General features: G+C 38.9%; 1 gene segment (V, D, J or C); it reads left to right on the top strand.

The window, feature by feature from the left end:
* The first annotated feature begins 7,600 nt into the window (after positions 1–7,600).
* LOC120528660 lies at positions 7,601–8,141 on the top strand. The segment is given in 2 exon segments: positions 7,601–7,679; positions 7,797–8,141. Coding segments are annotated over 2 exon segments (366 nt in total).
* The last annotated feature ends 4,109 nt before the right edge of the window (positions 8,142–12,250 follow it).

The following is a 12,250-nucleotide window of genomic DNA, read 5'->3' on the forward strand; positions in this document are numbered from 1 at the left end:
CACGGCCCACCTGCCAAGTTGTTTGCCTGCCTATGGTAAAGTCATCCCTGATGGAGGATCACAGGAATCATGGGAAAGAGGGGTCCTTTCATCGGAGCAACGTTTCAGCCATGGCATGGCCAAATGGGGAGGCAGCTAGATGGATGAGGTCTCCAGGACTCTAAAAATATCCAAACCTAATTATGTCATATCATCTACTGTTAAACCGTAATTCTAAAATTTTTTTATTATGCTGTCTTAAGGAATTGTTCTGTTGTGTATATTGTATTGTATTGACCCCCTACTTTTGACACCTACTGCACGCCCAACCTACCTGGAAAGGGGTCTCTCTTTGAACTGTCTTTCCCGAGGTTTCTTCCATTTTTCCCTACAAGGTTTTTATTGGGAGTTTTCCTTGTCTTCTCAGAGAGTCAAGGCTGGGGGGCTGTCAAAAGGCAGGGCCTGTTAAAGCCCATTGTGGCACTTCCTGTGTGATTTTGGGTTATACAAAAATAAACTGTATTGTATTGTATTGTATTGTAGTTGTTGTCCACATGAAACATACTGTACATGTATTCACTATGCCTGCATGGGTTTTGATCCAACATCATCAATGAAAAGCAGGTTAGGTTAAGCATCAATGGTAAAACAGCCTGCAAGAGATGGTATAAAAATTGATAAAGTAAACAAAGAAAAACACAAAAAAATGTAGACATTTTCATTTGTTTATTGTCCGAAATGATCCATAAATATCTTAGTGGAAAGAAGTATGTGAACCTCTGGAATAATCAGTTCCGTTAAAAGGATAATTAAAAAATAATTATAAATAAAAAATAAGTTAAGGGGTACTTGTTTAATGATCCTTTTTTTCTTTCAGTTATTTTACTTCAATTGAAGTTTAGATGTTTGTTAATATTTTGAATAAGATATCAAGAGGATAAACAATTTTTTTTTTATTCCCATTTAGCTCTTATTTACCAAAAGTGTCCATATTGATGGAGGACACTAGATAGATAGATAGATAGATAGATAGATAGATAGATAGATAGATAGATAGATAGATAGATAGATAGATAGATAGATAGATAGATAGATAAATTAGTGTGGTGAAGTGCATTAGGGGGTCCATGGTGGTGCAGTATTTTTAAATAAAAGCAGTGCTGCTGCATTAATTGGGGAGAACAAGGGATCTGTGAGTAAGACTGATAGAGACAGAAAGAACAGAGGTAAAAATCAAGTGGTAGTCAAAGAGAAAATGTCAGAAACAAAGCAGAGCTAATGTAGAAGAAAGGAAGCAAGGTTGTGACACTGTGTAACACTATAATACATACAATAGTACTCTGACACAGTCGTTTTTATTATCAAGGTGTATCATAATTGCTCAGAACTGTAATGTAAGGATTTTGCATATAATGCACACTCAGATGCTTGGACCTTTAGAAGAGAGATGTGGAGAAAAAGTGCAATTAGTGTCTAGTGGCTTCCAGGAAGCAGGAATATATGGTGAAATTATGACTACATTGGACAATTCCTAAGACACCCCAGTGGATGTATCCCAGAAGTGACCTCTTCAAAGGATCAGAACACAGAGTTAGCATGTAAGGTAAATGTCTAGTGTTTTAAGGTAACAGAGTTTTAAGTATTGATTCACATAGACTGATAAAATATAGTACGCAGATTTAAGAATAAGATTAAGCAGACCTGGAAATATCCCCCAATAAACAACAGGGTTAACTTCCACCCAAAAACTAATGCCAAGCTGTTAAAACACTGGAGAGTCTAAATTGACCATGTTTGAATGAATAAGTTTGTGTCTGTATGAGTGCAAGCAAGTGTGAGTGCCACTGTGACAGTGCCCTTCTACAGACAGGACTCTCACGCAGAGTTGGATACTATCTTGAGCCAGGTGCTTATAGTACAGACTTCAGCTAGTCTAATTAATGCACAAAATATAAAAAAAATTGAGATCTTTGTGTGATGTTAGTGAGGGCATACCAATGATTCTTTGAAGCGTGTTCTGACAAGATTTCCTTGAAAAGAAAAAAAATAATTTCAGTGCCAGCAGCAACAGGAAAAAATATAAGGCAGAATAAAGAGAAATAATGGAAGTAGTTATTCTTGGCAATAAGGAGGACAAAAATAACAAATGCTCATAGAGTTACTCATTCTTTTAACCCATCATTTTTTGACATAATACCAAAAGGGTGCCATGCAAGCTAAGACTGTAATTCTGCAGCTTTTCACTTATTGTTTCCACAATTATTTATTATTTCAGCTTCTATGACAAGTTTGAATTTGTGCCCTGTGCTATTGTGAGTTTGTCACCAGTAGTTTCTCAGAAGGGCTAGAACAATGGTCAAAAGACAAGAAGGTTCCTAGATCAATTGCCATCTCTGACTCACTGTGAGACCCTTCGCAAGTTGCCTATTGTAACTTACCTGTATAGCGAATGGAAAAATATATGGAGATAACAGAAATAATTCTATATCTGAAAAACATCTTAGTATGGTGTTAGCCACTCCAATTTTCTAAATATATTAAAGTTTGTTTTCATTCAAACTTAGTGCACAATATTTCATCAGGTTGGTTGATGGTTCTAAGTTTAGGTTTTAAATTCTTATCTTCTTCATTGGTTAAAGATTATTCTAAAATAAAAATTCCAAGAAAATGAGCCCAGTAGTTTTTGACAGTAGTGCTGCTACAAAGCCATACCACCTGTGCTTCAGAACAGATGATCCACCTGAAGTTAAGCACGTTTGGATCTGACCAGTACTTGGATGGGACACCATCTAGGAGGTTTTTGTGAGGCCAGTAAGAGATGCTTCCCCTGTGGTCATTGTGTGGATCCCAAAGCCCCTGTGCAGTGATGAGGATACAGTCCTTCATATGAGATGTAATACCGAGGTCCTGACTCTCTGTGGTCATTAAAAATCCCAGGGCTTCCATCGTAAAGAATAGGCTGTATCCCAATGTCCTGGCTAAATTTCTCCAAATGGCCTGGTCATTCTAGACCCCTAATCATACCACTGTCTCTAATTGGCTGTGTCTCCCACCCCTTAACTACCTAATATGTGGTAAGCTTACTGGCACAATAATGGCTGTCATTGCATCAGGTGGGTGCTGCACATAGGATATGTTTTAACTGGCACCTAACTCTCAATGTAAAGCAGTTTGAGTAGAGAGAAGAGAGGATATAAATGTAAAAAAATTATTAAGAAAAAAATGAAAAGCTAGCAATGCTCACCATGTAGAGACAATGAACAAGGCTAGCTGCAACCTGTGAACAATTAAAGAAAGAAAGACTCTAGAACACATCACCAGAGTCCCTACCAAAGGCTCATTCTGTAAGTCTGGGCAAGTAACTTAACCTACAATTGTAGTTCAATGATTTTAATTGTGAATAAAAGTAAGCAACTGTCTTATAGATTTGTACTTGTAGAGCACCATGAATGAGTGTTCACTATGGAAAGGCACTTTATAAAATCAATCTTCCATTTTTGGTTGTTCTAGTCACTTCACTCACTGCTCTACAAGCAGCTGTTCAGACTGTTTATGAGGTGTCCATTTTAGGTCAATGCTTTATCATGGCCTCACTTTACAAACATTAGAAAGATTAAACTTTCAAATCTTTCAACTGCTTTTTAGATTGTTGTTTGTTTTCCCAAATCAAGTAAATTATCCAATATCTAATAATAGCTTGGTAGCAGAACAGGTGGTATTGGGAAGCACTGGACTACAATCTAATTTGGTCCCTAATATGATTTTCCAGAGCTCAAAGACCTGCAATTATAATTATAATTGTTATCTCTAAATTATCCAGATGACCATGCTCACCTTACATCTCATATAGGATGGATTCCTCTTAAGTACTTAACTTCTGTGTAAACTTTTCAAGTATGTAAAATAGATTTTGAACATCTATCCTAAATAATGTTTGAGAAATCACAATTAAAACTGTCATAATTATCATTTTGTCTCTGCACAAGTGAGTTTCAAACTTTTTTGAGTCTGGATTGTATTTTAGTGACAGTTTTGTTTTCGGTTTCCTCTGTTGTTTTTTGTGGACAAAGACATGTTGTTATCCTTGCAAGACATGTGGGCGTGGTCTGTGGCATCATCACATTGCCATTATGAATGGTGCTGTAGTGCCACAGACATTTTCATGCTTATGGTTTAAAAAAAAAACAAGTAGCTATTCAGTTCTATGAGTTTTGTTGGGGAAACGTTTGGTAGTGATGTTTATGTCTTATTACTTTGACAGTTCAGATTTTGGGTTTTATTAAATAGATAGATAGATAGATAGATAGATAGATAGATAGATAGATAGATAGATAGATAGATAGATACTTTATTAATCCTCAAGGGGAAATTCACATACTCCAGCAGCAGCATACTGTTAAAAACAATATTAATTAAATAGTGATAAAAATGCAGTGCAAGTTAAAAAATGCAGGTATAACATACAATGTCATTGTATAATGTTAACATTTAAACCAAACCGGGTGGAACTGAAGAGTCACATAGTGTGAGGGAGGAATTATTATTAGGTGTGAACTATTATTAGGTGCTCTTGTCTATTTATGGTATAAATTTTGACATGTTTTCTCTGTTGCATTCAAAACCTTTGTATTCTCTGATCCATCTGCTGTTTATCATTTTAAAGATAATGTTTTTTCAGGCCAAAGCTAGTAATAGACATTTTTATATTTACATGTATTACTTGTACAATCAGTGAGCATTTTTTTAGGATTATAGGCAGGACCTCCTTTTGCGCTCAAAACAAATCTTCATATAGGCTGTTTTGAGATTCTGCTCCACGCTGATGAGATTGCATCGTGCAATTTCTGCAGATTTATCAGCTGCACATTCAGGCTGTGAACCTCTCATTCTGCCACATCCCAATGGTGTTCTATTGGATTCAGAAGTGGGCACTAGGAAGACCACTGAAGAGCAATGAATCCATTGTCATGTTCATGTAACTAGTATGAAATGACTTTTGTTTTTTGCCATGGTGCCTTATCATACTGGAAGTAGCCATCAGAAGATGAGTGAATTGTGGCCATAAAGGAATGTACTTGGTCAGCAACAATAATCAAACAGGCTGTGGCATTCAAGAGATGATTGATTGGTGTTAACAGACCCAGACTTCATCAAGAAAACATTCCCCACACCATTACACTACCACCATCAGCCTGGACTGTTGACACAAGACAGGTTGGGTGCATGGATTAATCAATCAATCAATCAATCAACATTTATTTATATAGCACATATTCATACAAAAAATGTAGCTCAAAGTGCTTTACAAAATGAATAGAGAAATAGAAGACACAATAAAAGATAAACATAAGTCAACATTAACATAGAATAAGAGTAAGGTCCGATGGCCAGGGTGGACAGGAAAAAACAAAAAAAACTCCAAAGGCTGGAGAAAAAAATAAAATCTGTAGGGGTTCCAGACCAAGAGACCGCCCAGTCCCCTCTGGGCAATCTACCTAACATAAGTCAAACAGTCCTCTTTGTATTTAGGGTTTTCATGGAAGGACCTGATGATGATGGTCATGTAGACCACCACAAAGAAACCGGAAAAAGAAACAGAAGAGAGAGTTGGGGTCAGTATGGATTTTGGAGCCACTGTGAATAGTTATTATGAAGAATTGAACATACAGAGTATCAGTATTAAGTTAAAGTGAAGTTATAAAAAGGCCATGTTAAAGTAATGTGTTTTCAGCAGTGTTTTAAAGTGCTCTACTGTATCAGCCTGGCGAATTCCTATTGGCAGGCTATTCCAGATTTTAAGTGCATAACAGCAGAAGGCCGCCTCACCACTTCTTTTAAGTTTAGCTTTTGGAATTCTAAGGAGACACTCATTTGAAGATCTGAGGTTACGATTTGGAATAAAAGGTGTCAGACATTCCAATATATAAGATGGAGCGAGATTATTTAAGGCTTTATAAACCATAAGCAGTATTTTAAAGTCAATCCTGAATGACACAGGCAACCAGTGTAGTGATGTTGGTGACAAATTCTGAACCAACCATCAGTGTGCCTCAGCATAAATTAAGATTCATTAGACCAGTCTACATTTTTCCAGTTTTCAACTGTCCACTTTTGGATAAACTGCACCCACTGCAGCCTCAGATTTTTATTCTTTTTGAGGGAACCCAGCACACTACCCTGTGGAGTGCCTACTTTGAGGATCAGTGTTTAGGATGTAATGCTGCCAACCCACACATGCTGAGGTCTGCCAATTGCAAAATCCAAAATACTGTTGCAGAGGAAGGCACTAAGTCTCAAGTCCAGTTACTGTATTTTGTGATTATTTTCGATGGTACGACAGTGGTAAATGCTACACTGTATTCAATAAATTGACCTCAGCCAATGGCGGCCATATCATCTAATTGTGTCCTGATTGTATAAATATTAAGGGACATTTGATTGTATATATTTTAAGGGACATTTACTAAGTAAACAGACAATGGGAATTATGGATTGAGGTTGACATGTGACTAATTTTCTTTCCCTTTGTCAGATTCATTAGAGCACAGCAGTATAACATAATGGTCTTGCAGGTTATTCAAACTTAGATGCTTGGACCTTTAAAAGAATGTTCCAGAGGTGGGATGGAATGTGTCTTGCGGCTTTCAGGAGGCAGGAGTGTATGGTAGCATTATTAGTATGTGGAACAAGTCCTAGTCTACACTCATCCCATAAGTGCATCTCTTGAAATGACAGAATAGCTGCCTCCAGAGCAAGGGAATTTTAGAGTCAGGATAAATTTGAAATGACAATGGAAGGTGTATGTCTGCATTTTGGTAGTGAGAAGGTTTTGAGGTTTAATTCTTGTAGATTTATAGGTAAATTAGACTACAGCCATCTGTAACCCTGAATTGGACTGAAAAGATTTGAGTAAGTTATGTTATGTTATGTTATGTTATGTTATGTTATGCCTGGGGTACAGAAACTCTTCCCTAATGTATAATAAGGTACCTGTTGTGTCTTTATTTGTGCATTTCCATATCAGGTTGGTGCCTATCTTATGCCCATTGCTTGTAATTTTGCTTTAATTCCTCATAACCTTGACTAGTTGATTGACAAAATGGATAGGTGAAATTTGAGAGCCTCCTCTGTGCAATAATGCATAACCAAAGAGAATGAATAACTTGATGATAGGCATTTGCTTGAGAAGAAAGGCAGTCATTCGTTACAATATGCAAAACAAAATTTCTTATTTCAGGTAAAGCGTCATTGTTTGAAGTAAGCAGCAGGGCGTGTAGATTTGCCATTTCACACTTTATTTGGGTGGCTTCTGAATTTTAAATATTTCTCTGTGTTCATGGGACTTTTCGATAGGTAGTGCATCAGAATGGACAGGACAACAGACTTCTGGATTGATTGTCATCTCCTACTCTGACTAACAAACTCAACAAGATACTCAACAAAGTATCTTGAGTTGGTCTTTAGGTGACATCACTTGCAGCTCATCTGCAATTATTTCCTAGATTTCTCTTTATGTCTTGCAGTTCCCTCCCCTTTTGAATTTGCATGCTGGCCTCTGTACTGCTGACTGCTCCGCTGCTCGTTATTAAAAGAGCAGAGACAGCGTGAACCTCTTATTTAGGTCTCTCTTTGCCTTTGATACTGACTGGCAATGGCTTCCTGGTTTCTATTTGTCACGCTTGTGTTCCTTTTGTTACAAGGTGAAAACTAGCAATAAACACATAATCTGTCTCTAGTGCTTCTCTCTTTTGGCTGTATATTCATTTGGTCATAAAGAATGGCAAGATTGATTGTTGTTTTTGTTTCTCCTTTTCCAGAATCCATTGGTCAAATTTCAATGACTCAGTCTCCTTCAAGTCTTTCAACTCAACTAGGAAAAACGGTCAGAATGCATTGTAAAGTTGGCAGCTCCATTACTGGCAGCTACAATTATCTGTCCTGGTACCAGCAGAGAAGTGGAGAAGCTCCTAAGCTCCTGATGTATCACTCAAACACTCTGCAGTCTGGGATCTCAAATCGATTCAGTGGCAGCGGTTCTGGACTTGACTACACACTGACCATCAGTGACGTGCAGCCTGAAGACGTAGGACATTACTACTGTAAGCAGGACTGGAGTACTCCTTTCACACAGTGATAAAGAGCCATACAAAAACCGCATCACCAGTCTAAACCAACAACAGAGCAAAGACCTGCAGGTACTGATGGGGAAGTGAAACAGAAAAGAATCAATAGAGAGAGCAGGTCTCATAGAGGATGCCTCCATATTCTGTCAACTGTATAGAAGGCAAAATGTCAAACAAAACAAAAAGCAAATGAAGAGAACTTACTCGTGTTGAGAATTGTCACATCTCTGGCTTTGGACACTGAACTGTAAAAGTCACACATTAACACTCTTTCTCAGGGATGGGGGTTGATTTGTTTCAGAACATTTTTTTTTCTTGCAAAACTTGAGTTATGTGTGTGAAAAGTTATTTGATTTTAATAAAATCAATAACACTTAAAAAAAGTCACATATTAGCATCTTGACTGTTACTGTCTCCTTGCTACATTCAACACCCTCTTGCTTGTAGTAATAGTAATACATTTAACACAAAGACATTTACTGACAGTCAGCAAGTGGAAAGGAAAGGAAAAATAGAGAAAGAGTTTCTAATTCTTAAATTATTCTGTAGTGGATGATAACTAAGGACATGATCACATTGGTAGATAGGGTCATGTGGTTTAAAGTTAGGTTGGTCATATTTACAATATCATCCATCTTCTAAACCTTCATATCCAGAGGAAGGTCTTGGGGAAGTTGAGGCCTATCTCAGCAATCCCTGGATCAGGCACCAGCTCATCGTGACATGAACATACACACATACTCAGGGGTCGATTTTGCATCAGCAATCCACCTAACATGCATGTCTGACTGCAGGAGGGCACCTAGAAGAAACCCATATGATCATGCAAACTCCATACAGGGTGCACCAAGGAACCTGAGTCTCATACCATTCCCATGGAATTTCATTTGTGCCAAAATTAAATAAATAAAACTGTGATTATGAAATAAATAATCAGATTAAAAAGTATTGTCAAACTTTGGTCGTAGAGTTGCACAGGAGACAAGGTTTCTAAGGAATATCACCTTTATTTAACAGGCAGAAACAGGCATTAAGAGTTTGCCTTCGGGATACGAGTACACAGGAAACAACTGGCAAAAGACAAGCTCCAGCTTCAATCTTCAGCTTAAAAGAAAAGAAAAAGTTTTCCTTGTCGAGGAGGTTCACTGCCTCAGAGGCACTGGCTGAGGCAGAAGCAGTTTGGGAATTGAGGATAGAAGAGTGGGCAATTGGCTGGCAGTGGCTCAGTGTTTAAAATGTTCTAAGCACTGTGCAAGAAGCACGTTACACAGTAAAAGAGCAAAGCCACAGCTGATCCTGCAAAAGGCAAGTTAAGAATGTATTTGTTTCCCTTTGAAATATTGTTTAGGCTGGAAAAAGAAAACACGATGGAAAAAGAAAAGGAGGATGCAACATCGACAAGCTTCTGTTCCAAGACAGCCACTTCCCCCAGGAAAATAAAACTCAGTCAGTGTCAGGTGCCCCTTCAATGTAATAGAAAACCACAGCATAGAGGGAAGTGTGTGCATTACAACGGGTACATATGTCATAAATGTAGGAAGGACGGTCCTTGGGTGTGTGGGAACTGTTAATATTTGAATTTGATGATTGTATATAGCGCAGAACTGACCTCTCTGTACTGTTCTTTTCTCTGCATGTCCTGGAGTACAAAAGAAACATCACCATGCAAAAAAATGTGGAAACTGGGCAAGATCGAAAAAAAAAAAAAAAACATGCGGTCACTGATTACAAGCACAAGATGTTATGCGAATGAATATGAATAATATGAATAATGTTGCATGAGTGCCACAATGTTTTCCGAAATGTACTGTACAGGTCATAAAATAGGGGAGGTGCGGTGGTGCAGTGGTAGTGCTGCTGCCTCACAGTTAGGAGACCCGGGATCGCTTCCCGGGTCCTCCATGCGTGGAGTTTTCATGTTCTCCCCGTGTCTGTGTGGGTTTCCTCCGGGCTCTCCAGTTTCCCCCTACAGTCCAAAGACATGCAGGTTAGGTGGATTGGCGATTCTAAATTGGCCCTAGTGTGTGCTGGGTGTGTTTGTGTGTGTCCTGCCCAGAATTGGTTCCTGCTGCCCTGTGTTGGATGGGATTGGCTCCAGCAGACCCCCGTGACCCTGTGTTTGGATTCAGCGGGTTGGAAAATGGATGGATGGAGGTCAAAAAATGAATTATTCCAAATATATATACTAGCAAAATACCCGCGATTCGCAAAGGCAAAGTACTGCCTTAAACTTTTTATTAAGAAGAAAATTTAACCTTTTTAAACTGAGGGAAAATATACCAATAATTATTTGTTATGGATCTCTTTGTATACCACATTGTGAGTTCGGCCCTCTGGTTGTAATATGACCAAGCTGTGCGCTGAGCTTACTCTTGAGCATGCAACAAACAGTTGGCCATGTAAAAAGTAATCTTGTTTCAAATCTCACAGCTTGGATTGCTGCTGTCATAATCGGTTTGAGTTTCATGGTTTGTTTCAATTACGACAGTATTTGTAGGACTTGTGTTGAAGAGACATTCGGCATCTGTCAAGCGTTTTAAGTATACAACCGGTTTCATCGATAACTTCAAATCCAGCTTTTGAGAGTTTAAACATTCATAAACATCAAAGTGTCCACTACTGAAATCGTCACCTGTGAATCTAAGATGTTTAAGAGGCATTGGCGGTTGTCGAAAGGTGTAAAATATTTGGCTATTTCGGTACACTTGAAAGCGACAACCGAACAATTCAGAGGCAGCCATCAACTCACATGCAGATGCATAGGTGAAGGGCTTAAGCATTTCACTCTTATAGTGCTCCTGTGTAGTATAATTATCTCCTGTACCGTCATCAGTCCACACCTTGAACCTGTCCCAGTCATTCAATACATAAGACACAGTGTTCCTCCGGATATCAAGAGTGAGCCTGATATGGCCGTGCAATATGTAACAAAGAGAATGGAAAAGGTAGGTGCCATCTCCGGGCATGGAAACCACTCGGTAAGTGACAGTTCTTTAATCGATGGTGATCACCTCGATAGACATGTTAATAGGGGTACGGTTGGAATGGTAAAGGAAATGGGTACCTGAACAATGTAAAGTAAGTCTACACAATAACTATAATCGTAATAAATGAACAATAAAACAGCGGAGAAGCCGTGGATTAAATTAAAAGGCTGTAGTTATCAGCAGGGAGACGTGAATCCCGTGGCGAAGCAAGGAAGGGAATGTAGAGACTGGGCGACGGACAGCCTTATATAGGCAGGCAGCCAACAACGTGGGATGGGAACCCAACACTGCCTCACATGGTGACCGAGCTGCAGGCTATGGACGTATATATGTGCTTAAGTAGGAATCAGTTAGCGTTGGGAACCCGCGTACCAAATTTCTTGAAGGTGGGCCCATAAGTAACAAAGATCGTTGAAAGGTTCAATATGGCGCCAACAGTGGCATCATACCACCAAATAAGTACGTACATTGGTTTCGGTTAGCGCAGGGAAGCCGCCTACCAAATTTCATGAAGATGGGGCCATAAATAAGAAAGTTCAACATGGCGGACGTTGTTGACCGTTATGACCGTTATGCGTAGAATTTCGAAATGAAACCTGCTTAACTTTTGTAAGTAAGCTGTAAGGAATGAGCCTGCCAAATTTCAGCCTTCTACCTACATGGGAAGTTGGAGAATTAGTGACATTGGAAAGTTCAATATGGCGGCCGACAGTGGTGTCATATCACCAAAATAAGTGCATACATCGGTTTTGGTTAGTGCAGGGAAGCCACCTACCAAATTTTGTGAAGATGGGGTCAGCCTTCTACCTACACAGGAAGTTGGAGAATTAGTGATGTTGGAAAGTTCAATATGGCAGCTGACAGTGGCGTCACACCATTGAAATAAGTACGTACATCGGTTTTGGTTAGCACAGGGAAGCCGCCTACCAATTTTCGTGAAGATGGGGCCATAAATAAGAAAGTTCAACATGGCGGACGTTTTCGACTGTTATCGACCGTTATGACTGTTACGTGTAGAATTTCGAAATGAAACCTGCTTAAATTTTGTTAGTAAGCTGTAAGAAATGAGCCTGCCAAATTTCAGCCTTCTACCTACACGGGAAGTTGGAGAATTAGTGATGAGTGAGTGAGCGAGTCAGATAGTGAGTGAGTCAGTGAGGG

Source organism: Polypterus senegalus, chromosome 4 (assembly GCF_016835505.1).
Source record: "Polypterus senegalus isolate Bchr_013 chromosome 4, ASM1683550v1, whole genome shotgun sequence".
NCBI lineage: Eukaryota > Metazoa > Chordata > Cladistia > Polypteriformes > Polypteridae > Polypterus > Polypterus senegalus.